Genomic DNA, 20,365 nt, shown 5'->3' with positions numbered 1-20,365 from the left:
CCCTGACTCAAGAACATGCTCAAAGGCTCACCTGCCAGTGAATGACGTCCCAGAGTTGAGTCCTCTTTCCTTCCCAACCCCCCCTTCCTCAAGACTCTTATCGAAGTCTTTGGTTTTAAAAGTTTAAGTTCATTAGACTTGTCTGAGATACTTTAATTCTTTCCCAGTAGGAAAAAGAGAAAGGAAGGCCCTCCTGTGTCTGTGTTCACAGGAGGCAGATGCCTTCCTTGAGCCTCTGATTCAGCTCTCAATTCTACAAGTATACAAAGTTCACTAAGGGGAGGAGGACATTGAAAACGGAGTCCACGTGTTTTCTCAGAAGAAATCATCTGACAGAATTCATCACTAAGAACATAGCTGAGAATGTTGCTCAGTTTGCCTAGCATGTATAAAGCTCTGAATTCAAACTCCAGAACTATAATCAAAGGGCATGGAGACAGTCGAGAGATTAAAAACATGTAGTCTCCCACTTCTGAGGCACAGGGTCAGAAGAAGCCTGAGTCATTTGGCATATAATTAGCCTATGGGGCTGGGCTGAGTCTGGTTTATTCAGTCGGTCCATCACCATGCACAAGAAATAATTTCTATACAGCTTTAGTCACAGGGTGAGGGCAAAGCTTTGGTAACAGGCTGAGTTACAGTTAAAACCCGTACCTCTCCCCTCTCCACTCAACAGCTTTCCTGCATGGGTCTCAGTAGGCAGAGGGACAGGAGGCACGGTGACCCTCCAGCCTGGTCCTTCTCAGCCAACCTGTGGCTCACCTGGGAACTAGACTCCAGAGAAGAAGCACCAAGGCTCCCTCCCAGACTCTACTTGCTGGCCCTGATCTTCAGACTTCAGCATGAGAACAAAACCAGAACCGTCCTTTAATTGCACACATGTGAAAGTCTAGAAGTTGGTGAATTACGGCAGATGTGTTGTGGTCAAAACCTAGGAAGGGGCTGGGAAGATGGCCCCATGAGTAAGCCTGCTTGCTCTGCAAGCATGAGGACCTGAGTTCGAATCACCAGGGCCGAAATAAAGAGCTTGGCATGTCCGTAAAATCTTGTAACCCTGATGATGTGGGGGAAGAGACAGAGGGATCCCAGAGCTCACTGGCCGGCTGACCTGGCTGAAATGGCAAGCTTGTGATTCAGTGAAAAGCCCTGTCTCAAAGGCATAAGACAGAAAACCATTGAGGAAACCACCTAACATCCTTCTGTCTTTGTATATGCACACACACATGAGCACAGCTGCATATGCACATACATGTGCCATACACACTGATTACTGAGGCTAGTTCTAATTTTATTTTATATTTTGTAGGAGTTATGTGGAGAAAGGAGAAGACATTAGAAAGGGGACTAGGTGAGAAAGTGAAAAAAAATCTTTATGATGCTGGATTAGACTATCATCCAGAAACAATGAACAGCCTACACCTAAAACACAAGTTTGAGATGACAGATAGTCTGGGTGGAGAGGCAACTATCTGGGTATTTTCAGTTAACCAGATCTCTGTTTTGCCCCACATAGTGCTAATGGAGCGTGACCATTTATACAAGCCCCAAATCCACAACCGAGAGGCCCTCCTTGGCTTGATGAACTTAGACTGAGTGCTGGGACCCTCTGCAGTCTAGCTTACAATACCCAGACAAAGCAACTGAGCTAGCTCCCACCACTGGGACTGTCAAGTAAGGATGGGGCTGATGAGAAGCGAGCAGAAAATCATTTCGCTCTGGGCTCAGATTTACTTTGACTTTGCACTAGAGTATCTTGTACATTATTTCTTTTGTCCAAACATAGAAATCTGTTTCTATGAGTTTTAAACTTAATTCAGCCATGGCCATGTATGGTACTAGCACTGCATGACATCAGGCACAAGCCCTCCTAGGGTTGTGACCTTGCAGAGAGGACACTTCCCCAGAGTGTCTACAATACACACAGAGTCAAAAAACTTCCTGTCTTGGGGCTTCTTTTAACTCTAGAGGAGGAGGGAGTTAGGCTAAGCAAGGACACAAAGGAACAGCTTTTTGCTTCATCCTAAGTACTGCAGCCTAATCTGCCCCCTGACCACTAATGAAATTCCACATCTTTTTAGAAGGTGGGCCGATGGGAGAGGGAGGCTATTTGGAAAACGTAAGTTCATAGTTTATATAGTTCCCAGAAACTGCCAAACCTCATCTCTACTAGGATTACCATGCTGATGATGACATCACAGAAAGGGACACTGTGGTTCCGTGGTCCGGGGAACAGCAGGGAGCAAGCCCAGGTGGGCAAGACATAGAATTCCCACCTAGCCATCCGTCTTCTGGACCCCAACTCAGTCCTGAAGGGAAAATGTTCTGCCAACAGATCCATAAAATCCACAGGGCCAGAACAAAGCCAAGCAGTTGTCCACCTTGCTTTGCCTTTCTTGAAGCCCAGGTGTAATTAGAGCAAGCACTACCCAGTTAAGAATTCATGTTTACTTTCAGAAACTAAATCTGCAAAGTACTAGACATCCTTGACGTTCAAATAGCAAATCTTACATTGGAAGTGCAGGACAAAATTCTTAGGTCAGCCGTTTGCCAGTCTCCCTGAGGGCAGACCAGGAAACGTGAAGTTGAATGACAAACAGATCAAAACATGCTCACATAGAGAGATATCACAGGATGCTCAACCTTACTATCCAGCTTCCCTTATGAACTCCTTGAGGGCAACGTTCAGCCGATTGGTTTGAATCCAAGTACCTAATAAAGTTGTGTTAAATGCAAGTATTTTTAAAGGACTCATTTTTATCTCCCATGTGATATTTATTTATTTATTTATTTATTTATTTATTTATTTATTTATTTATATGGTACTGGAAAATGAGTCCCGGCCTTGTTCAGGGGTAAGGTTTTCATCCTTGAAATACAATCCTATCCTGGACCATTTTTTGTGTGTTGCGTGTGTGTCCAAAACCAAGAGGCCTTGGAGGTTAGCCTTTGGGGCTCGGTGATGGTGAAAGACAAAGCTCTTCAATCTCTGTTTTGACTAGATCTTGTTGTGTTCGAATCTGGGTAGAGCAATAGTACCCATCCTTGAGACGACTGTGAAGAAGCGCTACTGCCACAGACAACACATTACATACTCAGAAAACTTGCAGAAATGGGAAAATTCTGGCAAGTCTTTTAATGGACAAGTGACCTCTGGGGGGCCAGGCGTATCCAAGGCTCCTGTCTCCAACCAGGACCTAGGTGTACAAGGTTGAAAGTGGGGAGGTAAGTCAAGGCAGGAGGGAGAAAGGCTTTACAGTGCAGCCTTCCAACAAGACAGATGAGGGACAAACTGCAGAATGGGGAGTCAGGTCTGTTCTAGGAGCATTAGAACGAGGCAGGGTAGCTTGTACCACCCAGGGATCGTCTGAGCAGTAGCATCTCCTATAAGGAAGATGGCTCCATTCCATGTTAGTGGCTCCTCCTTATACAGCATCCTTCACACACCACTGGAATGACAGGACCTATGCCTTTTAACAAAATAACAAAGTATAGAAAGAAGAAGGAAAAAAGGGTAGAAAACCACCCAGCAACAACAACTAAAGCCAACCCTACTCCAAACTGTAATAGCAGTACACCATGCAAGTACTGGCCATGCCTAACCCGGCTTAGCTTTCAATATCACACAAGATTGTGCCGGTTCAATACTGTTCATACGGTGGTATGGCTGTAAACGGGGGATTTTCTATTGCAGAGCAGAGCTGGATGTTGAGGCCAGGCTGTGTGTGTTACCATTGTGATTTCTGTCCTTAGGCCCTTGGGCTACTGGGTTTATGGTCTGGTCACAAATACCTGATGTCCCTCTGTGACCACAGTGTTCAGAGTCTCAGCTTTAGAAAGTTAATGGTGTAAATACCGGAGAGTTTCCTCTGGTTATGCTCTAAAGAATCCCTTAAAAATAAGCTCAACCTGCCCAAGGCTAAATGAATTCTTCTTTTAGAACCCTTCCACGTGTATATTAATCCTGGAAAACAGCAGGCCTATTTCCAACAGCCACACAGACAAAACCATACTCCTGCTCCCTTTGATCCCAACTCTCCTCCTAAGAAAGCTATTTCAGAGATGACCAAAGACTGAACTCCTGCTCCACAATCCAGCTAGGTTAGCAGGAAGCCACAAGTTTGGGCTGCCAAATTTGAGAATAGGTACCACAGCTGAGTTCCCACCCCATCTGTGGGCACACACCTACCTGGGGCTTGTCAGTAGAAAGGCTGGGCTGCACGCTTCTATAGCCCTTGGCAGCAAGTGGGGAGGGCTGGGCGTTGCCATTGGCATCGGCACTGGATGAAAGTCTCCACTCCTCTGTGGCAAGACAAAAACCAAAAACAAACCCCATCACTCCTAGGTAACACCCGCTGGCTTTCCTTGAATTCAAGGATCCCAGGTGCCCCCAAGGCACACGAGGAAAGAAGGCATGCAAAGCCATACCTGCTGGAGGGTCCTCTGGCTCCAGGCCTGTGCGAGGAGCAAGAAGGATGAGAACAAAAAGGGAAAAACAGAAACGGTTACGTTTGCGGGAAGCAAGCATGAGACACACTGACCGATGAAAATCAGCAGCTCTGGCCTGACACAAAACACCCTCAGTCACCACGGCCCCATTACCATAGGAACCCACTTGAAACCATGATGTGTTCACAGGCGCTGACCTTTGAGAACACAAGGCTACATTCACAGGAATGAAGAAACAATTGTTCCTTGACATTCTTACTTTACAGACTGAAAGGCAAAAGAACTCTCTGCTGTCCAGTCCTTCGCAGTCTCGTTCCCCACCCCAAAGCTTGCTGTAGGCTAAGCATGACTGCACCTTAGCGGGCTGAGTTAATTACTGGACCCTAGTGGCAGAACATGACTGAAGCCTCTATAGCATGTTTTCGATTTTGTTTGGGGGAGGGGGGCTTTGTTTGCTTATTTGGTTTTTGATCCCTGTCTCTGTCCCATTACACAAGGCACAAAAACATTCACAATATGGGCTGGAGAGGTGAAACAACTTTGTTACATAATCATGAAGACTACAGTTCAGATCAGGAATTTCAAAGGCTTTGACATGGTATATAGTATCATTCTTCTTCATATTTTTCTATCAGCCATTTAAAATATAAAAGCCATCTTCGCCAATAAGCTGGATTTTGCTCGTGGCCAGTTTGGCCACCCCTACTCTTGCAATCTTTTAACATCTTGTCCCCTATTTCCTGAAGAACCTTCTTTTCTCACTCCTGTAGAGACAAGCAGGGAACTCACTGTCCTTGAGTCTAAGCCTCTACATCGGTGTGGGTCTCTCAGACCAACAGCAGACTCCCCAGAGGACAAGTCGAGATGTACAAACATTTATTAAGCACCTTTCGGGGACCAGACATGGCTTCACTTTTTTACACCTATTTAGTATTTAATTTAGTTAAATGCTTACTGTAGTTCATGGATAAGAAAGGAGAGAGGCCAAATGCTTTGCCCAGATCAGAAAGCCTCACACAGAGGGATGAAGCAATGCAGTAGCAGCACATAAAGCTGAATGGGTAGGGAGGTGGAGTGGATCTACACGGGGCTGGGAAGGGGGAGGTGATCAAAAAGCATTTTAAGATCGTCTCAAAAATACAGATATTATTTCTAAAATATCCTTATTTAGGAGGAAACAACATATTGTCACACCCCCAAATCCAGAATTTTAAGGTGACTCAGTTATATTCCCTTGTATAGGTTGCCTATTACATCTCTGCCACCGCCTTCCAGACAGCTCCTAGCTGTCTTCTCCAAGAGCACCGTGTTAAACTCTCACAGGGCATATGTTCCCCACATGCTGCCATTACTGCACTGGACTGGCTGGGTAACCGGAGCGAGGCTTTAACCACACTAAATTTCACATTTCTTATCTGTAAACCAGAATCTCTCCCCTGTGACTGACCTTCTCTCAAAGTTGCCGAGGAGTCTGAGATCAGGCATGTGAAGGTAACCATTTAATACTCTCTGCTACCTAGGTGCCTGGCCCAGACAACTTCCTGTACCTGGCAGCCCTGAGAATACAGGTGACATTCTGTGACAATGGCCCTTCATCCTCTTCACTCTAACACTTTTAATCTCCCTTCTTTTCCACGTCGCTATTTCTAGACACCCCTTGTTGGGCCACTTTCCAGATGCACTTTATATATACACCAGATAGCAACAGGTTTGCTCCTTGGGGATGGGGGCAAACGCAGCACACAGACTCAGGGACACATTCTTTTGCCGACTTTTTGGTTTCCTGTTGGGTAGGTTCTATTCAAGTCACACTGGAAAACAGACATGTCATGAAAACGTAGGAGTGACTGTTCTTCTAAACTACAGGCATCAGAAGGAAGTCATCCTCATGCAACCAGATCACTTCCTGTGAGCTCAATCTTCTGCCTTGTTGACTGCATCCTCGTGACTCTTTCATGAGTCACAGGACCAAATGAACGTATATGGCACAGCGGTGGGAGAGACAGATGGCTCAGTGGCTCAGAATATGTGTTGCTCTTGCAGAGGACCCAGGTTCAAGCCCCAACTAGTCAGTTTTCTTTAAGGGTGTAAACCCTGACGTGTCAGCATGGTGGTTCACAACCAATCCTAACTCTAGTTCCAGGGAATCTGATGCCCTTTTCTGACCTCTGCAGGCACCAGGCATATCATATGGCATATACACGGTACATGCAGGCAAAACATTCATACATATAAAGTAAATTCAAACATATTAAAATAAAATATATGGCATAAAGTATGGGCTTTATAAAACTGAAATCCAAAACACAGGGAAATAAATCCCTACAGATATAAATTACAGGGTATGTGTATATTTATTATGGTTTGGGGTTTTGTGTGTTTTATGCCAATGTGTGAAGAATATATATATGGGTATGCTTGCCTATGTGTGTGCATGTGGAGGTCAGAGGTCAACAACTGAGAATCTTCCAGTCTCTATCCATCCTGCTTTTTGAACAGGGTCTCTCACTAGACTTGACACTCACTGATTTAATTAGACTGCTCACTAGGAAGCCTAAGTATGTTCCAGATTCTCTCCCTCCCCACCCCCCAGCACCGGGTTACAGACAAAGAGCTATGTTGGGCTTTTACACAAGGGCTAGGGATTCAAGGCCAAGGCCCTCGTACCTGCACTGGCAGTAGTGAGTCATCATCATAGCCCTGTCTGCTTTTGAATCAGGGTCTTACTATACAGTCTGGTTGTAGCCCAGGCTGGCCTCAGACTCTCAGCAATTCTCCTGTGTCTGCCTCCCTAGCTGAGATTACAGGTGTGTAACACTACATCCAGCTCAAAACATCAGAAAATTCCCAAAGATATAAATTACAGTATATGATCTCTCCATTTAATAAAACCCAAGTCATACTGTCCTTGGAAATGACTCGGGTTTTTTTTTTTCTTCTCATTTCAAATCTTCAAAACTGCTTCCCTCACTGTGCCCAGAAGGGTAGTTCCCCGGATCTCAATAAGCAGCCTGGCTCCTTATTGAAGGAGAACGTATCTCTGGCATTTCCTCAATCCTCATCCATTATCTTTTCTTCTGAATCTTGAAGGTTGGGAGCAGCCCAGTGCCAATTATATCTGCGTGCACAAGGTGAAGCTTTACATACACAGTCATCAATCACCGACTGCTGATGGAAGAGACTGTCACGATGCTTCCTCCAATAAAACAGAAGGTTGGCTCGTAGGTAGATTTGTAGCCTGGAGATGCTCAGCCCTTCAGTTAAAGACATAATCTATTTTGCCTTGTATCCCATCTGCTCTTTAGGTACCTTTCTGTCCCATGGTTAAAGGCCTCCAGAGAGCTGCTTTTATCTTACTCACTTCTAATTTCATTTTTGGTTTCTTGCTTTTTTTTTAAATAGTCAGTTCTTCTTGGGATCTTAGGATACTTTTCATTAAGGCAGGTTCACAGTGGTCGGGAAAGAGTTCACAAGGTGATGATCTGTGCTAGAAGTAGGCTCACATGTGCACTAACTCTCACTTCTACCTTCCTTTTATTTATGTGACATAGTGGAGAATTTAATATCATGAATTAAAAAGTCTGGCCTTTACCCTAGGCTTCTGGGAGGTAAATGCCAAGTCCCTGGAATGCTACACCGAATAGGAATATCTTGTTAACCTGGAGACTTGAACCACACCAATATGATTTGGAGCCAGGACTCTGAGCCAGTAAGAGCTTCATTGCCTACTAGAGTAGAGACAGGTCTTCAAGGAAGATAGTGGTGTACACCCACGTTCAGAGCCCCAGCAGAACTTTAGACACAGAGGCTCACACACTGACGCTATGAAACCATGTGTCTGGAATGCTTTGGTATTTCCCTAGACCCTATACCATGCGCTTCTCTGGGCTGATTTTAATCTCTATCCTTTCCCTGTAGTAAACAAACTGGACCCTTTGGGCATTAGCACTGAGCCTGAGGTGGTTTGAGAAGTCCCCTAAATTTGCAGTGGGGTGTCAGAAGGGAGGATGCTGTCTTCTGAGGCTCTTTCCTCGAACTTTTCAGTGGGCCCTAATTCTTATACATATGCTCATAAAAAGGACTGATTTAATGGGTAAAGAGTGCCTAGTTTATAAGACATTTGCTACTGCCAATCAGAAGAGTGTTGCAGGGTATCTGTACACTGTGTGAATATATACTGCTGTGACTTGGTTTAATAAAAAGCTGAATGGCCAATAGCCAGGCAGGAGAGGTTAGACAGGACTTCCGACAGAGAAAGAAACTCAGGATGTTAGAACCTAGAGGCATGAGAGATGCCAGCAAGACACGGAGCAAGTAGGACATATGAAATGGAAGAGAAGTAAAAAGCTACATGACAGAATGTAGATTAACAGAATTAACAGAAACAGATTAATTTGTTATAAGTGCTAGTTGGGAACAAGCCTAAGCTAAAGGCCAAGCTTTTATAATTAAACATTTAAGTCTCCGTGTCATTACTGGGGAGTTGGGGGTCCCAAAGAAAGCCCAGCTACAGAAGAATCACACAAGAGGAAATGAGTTAACTGTGGCTGCAAGTCATTCTGGCCTAGGGTAACTTTGCAGCAAACACTGGGGCCAATGAGCACAGTGCCCAGAAAGCAAGGAACTGCTAATCTAGAGGCTGGTTCAGTGGTTAAGTGCCCTTGCTGTTCTTTCAAAGAACCCTGGGGTTCAGTTCTCAGTACCTACATGGACGGGGAAACAGCTTGCAACCACCCATAATTCCAGGTCCAACAGCATCTGTCACCTCTGTTTTCCACAGACACCTGTACTACATTTGCAACCCACATAATTGCACATACATACATAATTAAAAATAAAATTCAAAAGTTTTAAATGTATATATCATAAACATTGAGTCTGAACAGTGGATTTAAATGGGCCATCTGAGGGTCCAGCTTCTTTCTCCCTGGTCTGATGCTCACATGTGTGTTCTATCTTGGTAGCAGCAATCCACGACAGAAGATTTCTCGATTTTCCTCTGGTTCATGTGGACTCACAAGACTCATGTATCTGCACTGTGGACTTTGATTTCCAAATGCCTCCTAGAACTTTCTCCTGAAGCCCTTCTCCTGTCAGGAAACTCAGCATAGCAATGATGGAATAGAACATCTCTTCCCAACATCCTTCACAAATCCCTCATCTCCTCGAGAACCATAATCTAGAAAACCACCGGGCCAGCCTGGGGTCCTGGAGTCTTGCATCAAGCCCTGTCATTTCATTCTTTCAAAGACACTTTATCTTGTCCTCCATCTCCACTGCCCTCACTCCTATCCCAGAAGATCATGCCTTCAAACTGGTAGGATTCAACCTTTAGCAGGCCTCCTGACGTACGTCAACAATGAGGGTTATTAGGATAGGCCTGTGAGGAATGCTTGTTATGAAAGAGCTCAATTAAGGACACCGACTCCAGTATAATAGTGCCCAATTTATAGATGAGAACGAAGCCATCTAAGGTTGATGGATTTGCCCAGATTTCAAAGACAGAAAGTGCCAACACCAAAAAGCAGATGACTCTGTGATAGTCTAGCTATACTTTCTCTCAAAAAGAGGGAGTTAGAGCAACAGCTGAAAACTGGAGGTATCTCTGTAACGTAGGTGTTGGGAGCCATCTGAAGACTGGCGCCTCTAGCTCAGGCCAATAGCCAGCAACACGGAAACTTACAGGGGTGGATGGGGGCGGCAGAGATGGAGAGCACAGGCGGTGAAAGGATCCAACAGCCTCTGTTTACTAGGAGGAAGACACTTATTTACTATAAGATGGATCCTGGAGGAGAAGCTATAACCACCGCTTTACCAAACCAGCATAATTTCTAATGACACTCGAGCATTTATTTATCGTTATAGCCACAGGCAAGTATAGTTCCCACCCCTTATCAAGGAAGCTTCTCTTTGCAACAGACAAAGACCACTACAGAAAACCACAACCTGTTAAATGCATGGTTGTGAATCCCAGTCCCAACCAATACATCTGCAATACAACTCCTGTACCTCGAGCTCAGGGATCATTGTGGAAGGGTGGGCAGAAAGATTCTAAGAGGCTGGGGAACAGGAAGCTTGCTGTGAGATTGTGCTTCCCAGCATCGTCAGAGATGCTATATCCATGAAGTCTCACCAAGATGGCTGTCTAAACCTGCACAGGGACAACACCAGCAGACATGATAATGCGGAAGGGGGAAGCTCAAGAGGCCTCGACCTTAGACAAAGAACTACAGGCAACTGAGGAGTGCTGAGAGCAGCAGAAGAGTCTCCAGGGACGAGCACATCATTGGCTATCCAATGCCAAAGGGCCAGCCCAAAAAATAGATACATATGGTGACAGTATATAGACAGGGCACCCTGCATTCAGACATTTAGGAATACACGCACCACCACCACCGCCCCAGCCACCACCGCCGCCACCGCCCCAGCCACCACCGCCGCCACCACCACCACCACCACCACCACCACCGCCCCAGCCACCACCGCCGCCACCACTCCCGCCACTGCCCCAGCCACCACCACTGCCATCAATAATGACAAAGAAAAAGAGGCCATGATCTTAATGAGAGTAAGGACAGGGGGGTTCATGGGTGAGGCTGAAGGGAGAAAATTAATTTATACTGTAATATTTGTTGCTGTTTTGTTTTTCAAGACAAAGTTTCTCTAGGTAGCCTTGCCTGTCCTGGAACTCACTCTGTAGACCAGGCTGGCCTTGAACTCACAGAGATCCACCTGCCTTTGCCACCTGAGTGCTAGAATTAAAAATGGGCACCACTACCACCTGGCACTATATTCTTTTTTTAACAAATAAAATTTATTTTTTAAAAAAGTGTGCATGACTGATAACTGCCTCTCAGTTCTTCCAAGTACATGTAGTGTTAGAAATTTTTTAAAACTTGCTGAAAAATTTTGAATTTTTCCCACCAAATTCACTGGGATAAATCCATAGGAATTACCATAGGACCACCTCAACTGCACATGTAATTCTGTAGCACAGTAGTTCCATAGCATGTGCCACAGTGGAGAGAGCCGAGCTCTGTAGTCATGCCAGTTACAACCACTAGAGGGAGCTCAAGCCTCCCTCTCCATCGCCTCAGAATTGATCAGTAAAGGTTGCTTCACTGGCTTTTCCTTGGGATCATCTCTTCCCCACACACCCTACAGCCTTCTGAAGAAATTATTTTGCCTTTCTTCTCACCCACATCTTTCCCAAAGAAGGGAAAAGCTGCAAACTGCAATAGGTCAGGAATCAAGAGTGGGCTTAGAAATAAGACCAAAAAGCCCCTGGCCAGCTTTTGGTGCTGAGGACTGCTCAGGCATTCCCTAGGCCTAGGAACAAAGATGACCTCCCAGAGGATGGGTATTATTGCTTTTAGGGAGCTTGTGTTTGAACCCTAGCCTGGCCTCCTTCTCAAGCATCAACCTTGGTACCCATTACAGTCAGGAGATGCGAGCATTACTCATTTGCATCCTACATAATCCCACCGTGTCAACAACACCCACCTCCCACTGTACGAAAAGTTGCAAGCCCTGTTTCCTTTATACACTCTGGTTTCCAAGAGTGTACTTAGCTTCCCAGTTTCCAGGGAAGAGAAAAACCCATTTGCTGTAGCCATTTTCAAACGTGGTCATTGGGCCAGCTCCACAGCACGACCTTAGAACTTGTCAGAAACATAAAATCAAAGACCTCACCTTAGACTTGCAAGCAGACACTGCAAGTCTCAAACTCCAGGCTGAGCCCCTCTTGCCTGTCTACTTCTGATGACTGTGAGGCACAGAGAATGACGGCCCAGAGAGTGTTTAGAGACCGAACCAGCCCATACTAAAGTAGAGATCACGAGGCTGTGCCTTCACCCAAAGCACACGGCCACCTATAGTCCAGAGCTTGACTCACTAAGAATTATCACAGAAGGGACAAAGTCACTGTCCTGGGGACCCTGGGGAAGAAGGACGTGCCTGATGAACTCACAAGACTTCTCCCCAGCCTTCTCTTCTGCGTAACTCCCCTCCCAGTCTCCAGAGTGGCACACCTGACTTACTCTCATGCTTCGGAGAGTCCTGAGGGCTCACAGGGCTGCTGCTTGGGGTTTCCCTGTAGGAAGGCGAGGCCCGAAGAATCACTGTTCCTTTTCCAGTGCAGATTTTTGTAGGGTCCATATCTGAGAAATAAAGATCCAAAGGAGAGCGTTAGATCCAAGGTACCTGAGGGAGTTGTATGATAGACCGTTAGCGGATGGTTACAGCAGGGGAATGAGATGAACCTGGGGACATCTATGCCTACTCTCCAACCATCTATCTATGGCCAATGACAATTAATCCATGGCAGCATCAGGAGATTAGGGAGGAGAGGCAAGGCACGTGCTGAGTAAACGCATGAATTACAATGTCAGCTGAAACATTTCCCGATGGAAGCTGGCTCATTCCTTCTATGAAATGAAGTTCAAATTGTTAAGCGGATTTCTGGCCAGTTAGTATGGCATGGCTCACAGGAGAGTTCGTGAACGATCCCTCAAGCTTGCGGATCCACCTTCTCACAGAAAAGGCAGCGGGCAATGAGGCGCATCAGGGATGTCCTGAAGAGAATCGCTTTCGCTGGTTAAGACCCCTGAACTCTGAGAAAGAGGGGGTGCTGTTCACGGATGGGAGCTCTCACACTCCAACATAATGAGGGAATACACAGCCAGCAGGGTGGCCATAGGCTCAGCTCCCACGCAGCACAAAAGTGTCCTCGGAACCTCTGCTGATCTACATAGAGTCCCAACCATCTACCTTCAGAGGTACCAGGGTCAACAAGGGATCCTGGACATCTTTAAGAAAGCGTTCAAAGCAGCCACCCATATCCAGGGCTATGTGTCCCCAGTCCCGCGGTGATGTCTTAAATCACAGACACTACTCAGCCTCCACAGGCAACATCTTTTCCTATGCAATCTAAAGCTTGCGAGGAGCTGTCCGTGTCTAGAAAGTTTCGTTTACTATTTCTGACCGTGGCTCTCCATAACTAGCTGACAGTGTGGTTAACAGAAAGGACGGCTTGTTTTAACGGGCCTGGTGTCATCCTTCAGGAAAATCAGTGATGAGGCAGGAAACTAGGGCAGACCACGCAATTTCACGGAGTGCATGTGCCAAGTGTGTCCTTATGTGCAGCTGAGCACAACCCCACACTCACTCCCCACACTCCAAACTGCCCAGAGTTCAGCTTCTAAGCTCAGTTCCATACCCCAAACTGCTCAGAGACCAGCTTCTGAGTCCAAACCTACACTCACTTCCACTCCCCCACCCCCACCCCCCAACTGCTCCAAGTCCAGCTTCCTGACCTAAATGATCACAATGAGGATGAGAGGATGAAGCTCAGGGTGTGTCTTTGGGCGGGACTCAGTACGCTGCCCATGTCTGTTCCTGGGCGAGGGGAGTGAGGAGCCAAGCCTCCTTCCTCCCTGTTCTCAATCCCTACCCCAGCAGCCCTCTTCCACGGCAAGGAAAGCACAGACCCACAATACACCACAGACCATGCGGCAAGCTCACAGAACACCTAACCCCATCAAGAGAGTGAGTGGCTGGTGTAATACAATTTGGAAAAATCAGACTACAGTCACTTCAAAGGGGTGTGCGGCAAACTGGCAAAGCCGCAGCCCATCTGTATGGTCCTGGACACACAGCCAGATCTGCCCAACTTCTGAGCTCCACTTGTCTCTCTGAGTCAGAGCCTCAGATGAACCGTACACCCCCGCCCCTTGGAGAGGAGAGGCAGGAAGTAACTGCAGGTGAAGCTGAAGAGGGGCTGGCCGACATGCTCCTGGGAATGGCCTGAGCATCACACAGGGAACCAACATCCGACATCTATAGGAGCTACTTCTCATTCACCCTGACTCAGAGGTTCTGTGAGAGGGCAGGTTAGCTCTTCTAAAACTTTGTATTGTCTTAGGAGTTGCAAACCTCTTAGAAGAGCCCCATCCCAGAGTGAAGGCTGAGCGTCCGCATTAACCCTTCTAAAGCAGAGAGGACAAGACTGCAGCCTCAGATTCTTCCCTACACCCTGGCTTACAGACTTACAGACAGACCGACCACACACACACACACACACACACACCACACAAAGATTCCCCTACTTCCTGGCTTACAGACTTACAGATAGAACACACACACACACACACAAAGAAAGGAAACAACTTAGGAGAAGGAAATGGCTTCCAAACATGCAAGGATTAAGGCTCACAGTATGGTGTTAGAAGCAAAGAGAAGAACCCATGCACGATCCGACAATTAAAGGAAACAGCCCCAAAGAGAGATACCTGGAGGGAGTACCAGGCCTGAAGGGCTTTTCACTGTCTTCACGGGAATTATTTTAACAGCAGAAATAGAGCGAACACGTAAAGGGTCGGCAGTTGCTGAAAACACAAAAGGGTAAACGGTGCATCCAGAAAGAACATTTGGGAGACACTCAGGCAAGTCGAGGAACTGTGCAGAGACAATGGAAGGAAGTTGCCCACGCTAGGAGAACAATGCAAAGAGCAGTAGATGTAGTCATTAAAAATAGCTGCTTTCTTTCTTTAGGGTTCTGGGCCAAGGCAGCAGAAGCCTTTCTCCAACCATCACTCGCATAGAGTTGGTTGGGGTTTATTGGCGCCTCCTGGCACACCAGGAGCTTGCCAAGGCTCTGGACAAAGAGGTTTACAGAGACACAGATGGCCTGGCAAGTAGAGGAAGGGGGACACAATCAGAGTACAAGGTGTCCCTGGTGACAGTGGGTCATCTGCTATGCAATGGGGGCTTGGAGGACAGGATCATGGCTGCAGGAGAGTAGAGCAACAGGAGGAACATTCTCGTAGATTGCTGATCCCTTCCCCAGTCACAATTGCTCCTCCCAAATCACACCTTTTAGGATCCTGTGCCTGCCCTGATGGTCATCACCCTCTGACCTCAAGCAAATCAGAACCCCCATCTGTTGGGAAACAGATGGTCTTGCTTTTCCTTGGTGGGGAAAGGTGTCAAGTGTCCAAGTGGATGATCAAGGCTCTGCGCAGCAGCACAGTACTGGATGCTGAGACCCTGTTCCTTGCCTGCCTAGACCACCATCTCAATGGCGGGCCCATCCCCAATCTTCTTGTGAGGCCTCCCTCACTCTTTCCGTTTAATGGCAGTAAAGAAAGATGTGCTGTGGTGTCAAAGCAACTCCAGAGATTGTGCCTAAGGGGTAGATGGCTTGGAAACCAGAGGCTGTTGACTCAGCATCACATGACTGGGATTGTCAAGGAGACAGGAAGGAAGATGGGACACACCTTCAAAATGGGCAGTGCCCCTCCTGCCCATCACACTACTGTTTTGGAAGGCATTTGGCAGGCATGGAGTATATGTCTGCAAAAACTAAGTCAAAAGTGACAATTCTGCATGTATCTAGATGAACTGTCATAGGAATCCTGTAGCTACCTTAAAATCATTTGGGAGACTGTGTTGGGGTAGGGGTGGATTTGGGGTGCATTTTCTGAAGAAGAAGCAAGAAGCTAAACCAACCACTTAGTCACTCTGCTCTCAAGTGCAGAGAAAGGAGCTTAGTTATCCTGGCTTGGTGACTTTGACAAGGCGCTCTGATGATTTTAAACCTGCCTCTTTGTTTCCTTAACGAGGCGAGTCTTGTTAAGGCAGAAGGAAATCATTACTACCTCCTGTGTTCCCCCAAACCCTAAAAACAAAACAAAACAAAAACTCTTAAGATTCTTCTATAGACAGATTTATAGACTGGAGCTGGTAATCCCAAAATTTCAAAAGCCCTCCCCCCGCCCACTCCTGGCTTAAATACCCACTTGTAGCCATTCCACAGCCCTGTCTCTCCAAATTCTCCAAGTGCAAGATAGCTACTGTGGGCCAAGACCCTAAGAATGTATCTCACATGAACCTGCACAGTGAACCCACACAGTGAAAGGAGGAGGGTGGCAAGCCAGCGAGGTGCAGACCAAGACAGCACTGATCTCCTGTCTCCAAGGAGTTCAGCCTCATGCCACCCAGGCTCCCAGTCCCGTCTCCTGCCCTCTGCCTTCTCTTTCCAGGGGATCCTTTTGAGTGAACATCTTCCTTCTCAAGGGGAGTATTTGGATGCATTTGATGAAAATTACAAAGGCTAAACATGGCAAACTCTGAAATTATACTTTGGGAATATTTTTTTTTTTAAACTTCAAGGCCCCATGCCGGGAGTTTAGCCTTTCCTCACTGATACTGTAGAACACAGATAGATGAGTGTTTGTGGAGTCACTGGAGCCCAGGAGAGGATGCAGAAATAAACACTGAGTTCAAACTCCCTTCTTCTGTAGATAAGGAACTCGCACCTGCAGAGATGAAAGGGCCCCCTACGTGTCTCTGTTTTTCACCGGCAGAAATGGAATTAAGTTTATCAGATGACTCCAACTTGCTTCCTGTCAACCCATACTGCAACACTGATGTCGGATTGGGGTGAGAGCATCCTGGGCAAACAGGACCTCGAGAGAGTCTGCTTTGTTCTTTGAAGCAAAGGGGATTTATTAAGTAGAAGAGTGAAAACCCCCAGTTGCTAAGAGGGAGCAGCAGAGCCCCCCCGCCCCTCCCCCCCCGAGGTGGGCTGCCTGGCGCTCAAATGTCTTCATACCACATTTAGATCTCCTCTTTGGAAGAATTTCTAAAGTGAAAATACGAGGAACAAAAAAGGCTTAATGGGAAAGTGCCTGTCCACAAATGCGGAGTCTTTCCTGACTGAATGCCCAGCATGGGGTAGGGGAGTAGGGATGTTAAAAACTTAAGAGGATATACATATAACTAGTACAACTGGTGGCAGTGAAATAATTTCTACCATAGGACTGTGGATGTTCCTACTGGTGACTAGTGAAGGTGGCATGCTGTATATAGGGAATTCCAGGCCAACGAGAGCCGTATGTATCAGGCGTGGCTCTTACTTGGCACTGTCTATCTAACCTGCCATGCCAGCATCCTTGTGAACACACCATCTCACAGCTGGAGAAGATAGCTTCAGACCCATGAAGAGCAGGACCAGAGCTCAGGTCTCAGAAGCCACCATTGGAGCTAGGCCTCCTAAGACAAAGCCAACGATGTCTTCCCCAGAAAGGTGGGAATGGCCCCTGCCCAGCATGCCCTGCATCTTCGAGAAATGCTTTCCGATACCAAGCCAAGCTTCTCTTCCACAGCCTTACCTTTGTCTTGCCCATGGCTGCCGGGTGCCAAGCCATTCACAACAGCTTTAGAGCTTCCGGCATCATATTCTGAAAGAAAGAAGATGGACAGAAGGTTGGTGACCATGTCTGCTCGACAATCAGAGTCCCACGTGGCACGAGGTGGGGATAAAGTTGAGGGATTCTGCCCCGACAGAACGGCTCTATCCACACATATCCTACCAGATTTCTCAGGCCTGCGACAAGGGTGCACGGGAGAGTTAAGGCCTGAACCAAACAGGACACAGAGTTATCCGGGAACAGGGAGTGTGCTGTAGAGAATGCAAAGGCTACTGCCTCCCTGGAGCGGCTTCCTTGACATTTGAAAAGTGTCTAGATGGCAAGTTCTACTCGACAAAGACAAGCTGCCTTTTCTATAAACTGCCTTCAGATTGCCACCCTTCACCAGTCTAGAACCTTGTGTTACTGCCCCAGAGATGGCCATGGCATCCTAACCAGTCCTTCCATCCGCTTTCCTATTGAAGTCTCATAACATGCAACAGCCCAGGGCTTCCTGTGTGTTCTCAACTCTGAGTTCGTGAGAGATTTTCGTCTGTAGACCTTGGCTACAAAGCCCTCAGCCAGAAGACTGCTTCCCCTTTTCTTTTCTTTCTTTATTTACTTTTTAAAATTATTTTTGTTTGTTTGTTTTTTGAAACAGTGTTTTTCTGTGGTTTTGGAGCCTGTCCTGGAACTAGCTCTTACAGACCAGGCTAGTCTTGAACTCATAGAGATCCACTTGCCTCTGCCTCCAGAATGCTGGGATTAAAAGCTCCCTTTTCTTACTTTAGGGAAGTCCTATGTGACCTTGAGGCTCACCTTGACCACCACTTCAATGTCACTTCAGATTTTCCTGAGTTCTGCTCAGCAGCAGATAACACTGAGGGAACTTGGAGACAGTCCAGGGAAGACCAGAGGATGGGAAGACCACGTTACCCCAGGGTATGCAGTCAGTGTGCCTGGAAGAACTCACACAGCAAAATACCCCTGGAGCTGCAAACACGATTATAACTACAATTCTTTTTTTTTTTTTTTTTTTTTTTTGGTTTTTCGAGACAGGATTTCTCTGTGGTTTTTGGAGCCTGTCCTGGAACTAGCTCGTGTAGACCAGGCTGGTCTCGAACTCACAGAAATCCGCCTGCCTCTGCCTCCCAAGTGCTGGGATTAAAGGCGTGCGCTACCACCGCCCGGCCATAACTACAGTTCTTTAAATGTGTTTTTGCCAGGATTGCTCCTTCTACTTTATGTTGAGTATTCCACAATGACTATTTCATTGTCTCCTTTAGGTCCAATCCTTGGGAGCTAGAGTTAGGAACACCAACTCTATTGATAAGATAATGGAGGCTCAATGGGCCAAGTCTACCAAAGACCACTAGGCTAAGATTGAACTTCCCACTCACAGCCCACCTTCCTCCCCAACTAAGATAAGCATGTTTGTTTCCTGACTTGTTATATATTTCCTTAAATGCTGGGCCTACAACCCATACCACTACCAGCAAACCTGGCTAAAACTAAGTCACCTTAATAACTTTTAATAACCAGTCTCTCCAAAGGCTGGGTATCTAATACACCAGTCACAGGACAGCCAGGCTGCTGTCTCTAGAGTGCCTCCTCCACAATGGCCCGGGACTGCCCAGGGTGCACGGGGTTGTGGCTCACATTCACCTGTAGACAAAAGTTTGCTCTCTGGGACCCTCAGTTCAGGATGCGTGGAAGAAGGGACTTGTTAAAAGGAAACGCAGCAAGCTCCAGCATCCCATTGCATGCTCGTTCGCTGCCCTGTCCCCACGCACCTGATGGAGTCCCCTTGATCACATCCTTCTGACTGTTGGCCTTGCCTTGAGCCCACTGGGGAGTTGTGGGGTGTGCCTGTGAGCTACCACCTGGCCCGCATTCTTTCGTCTCCCCTTTCCTTTTCCAATTAAACACAACAAGCAAACTGGAATAAGCATTTGGTATTTAGTAATTAACACTCAAATAAAGTTCAGCTTTTGCAGCAAGTATGTTGCGGTGTATGCAGCAGCCCATGCTTGCCTCCACTCCACCCAGGTGATTAATTCCTTGAAGCTCAGTTTTCCCATCTGCATCTCAGAGGCAGCAAGCCACGCCCACCCGGGGGTTGGGGGAGTGCTGGGCAATAGCTTTCCAGAAGAATGAAACAGGACCCTGCCGGGACAACGAGTCCCTCAAAGAGTGGCACCCAAGACCAACTGAAATAGTAACAACACACGGTTTGACTGCCGTTCTTTCCACCAAAGACACAACCACATATTTTCCATGTAGCTCTCTTCCCAATGACCAATTTCAAGAGCAAGGAAACACATAGTGTACTGCTGCTCACGCCCCACCTTCAGAGTAGCATTTTTGTTTCCTTGGAATTAATGCAGAAATTCCCAAGACAGGATTATCAGGTCAAAAGGCCTAGGATTTCGGATCCCTGGCAAAGCTCCCTTCCAGCGCCCGCCTGAGAGTGAGTCAGGGGAGGAGGGCATCTGCTATGCCTTGAGCATTGGTGCACCCTCACCTGGCCTCCTCTTCCTCGCTTTGAAACTGCCAGGAGCAGCAATGCTGGCTTAGAAGAGCAAGAGACTTCAGGCTGCAGAGCAAGGTTTCTGTTTGTTTTTAAAAGGAAACAGGAAAAAGGGCCCAGCCTGTTATAAATGACAACAAAAGCCGAAAGGCAGGACTAAGGGCATGGCTCATCTGTCAAAACCACTGTTGACACATGT

General features: G+C 46.9%; 1 protein-coding gene across 41 annotated transcripts in view; it reads right to left on the bottom strand.

Moving 5' to 3' along the window:
• Nucleotides 1-20,365, bottom strand: part of Sorbs1 (sorbin and SH3 domain containing 1) — a 225,707-nt gene that overhangs the window by 90,919 nt on the left and 114,423 nt on the right. For 23 of the 41 annotated variants that reach the window (XM_057780027.1, XM_057780025.1, XM_057780029.1 and 20 more), the window contains 4 exons: nt 17,619-17,687; nt 14,736-14,831; nt 12,477-12,605; nt 4,187-4,299 (listed from right to left, as the gene is read on the bottom strand). In XM_057780027.1, coding sequence (XP_057636010.1) covers nt 4,187-4,299; nt 12,477-12,605; nt 14,736-14,831; nt 17,619-17,687 — 407 coding nt within the window. Of the gene's footprint in view, nt 1-4,186; nt 4,300-4,425; nt 4,453-12,476; nt 12,606-14,735; nt 14,832-17,618; nt 17,688-20,365 lie in introns of all 41 variants that reach the window. The other 18 variants (XM_057780028.1, XM_057780064.1, XM_057780062.1 and 15 more) reach the window with 6 other exon arrangements.

This window comes from Chionomys nivalis, chromosome 8 (genome assembly GCF_950005125.1).
Source record: "Chionomys nivalis chromosome 8, mChiNiv1.1, whole genome shotgun sequence".
Taxonomy (NCBI): domain Eukaryota; kingdom Metazoa; phylum Chordata; class Mammalia; order Rodentia; family Cricetidae; genus Chionomys; species Chionomys nivalis.
The sequence above is the reverse complement of the archived record's forward strand: the minus strand, read 5'-3'. Positions and strand labels throughout refer to the sequence as shown.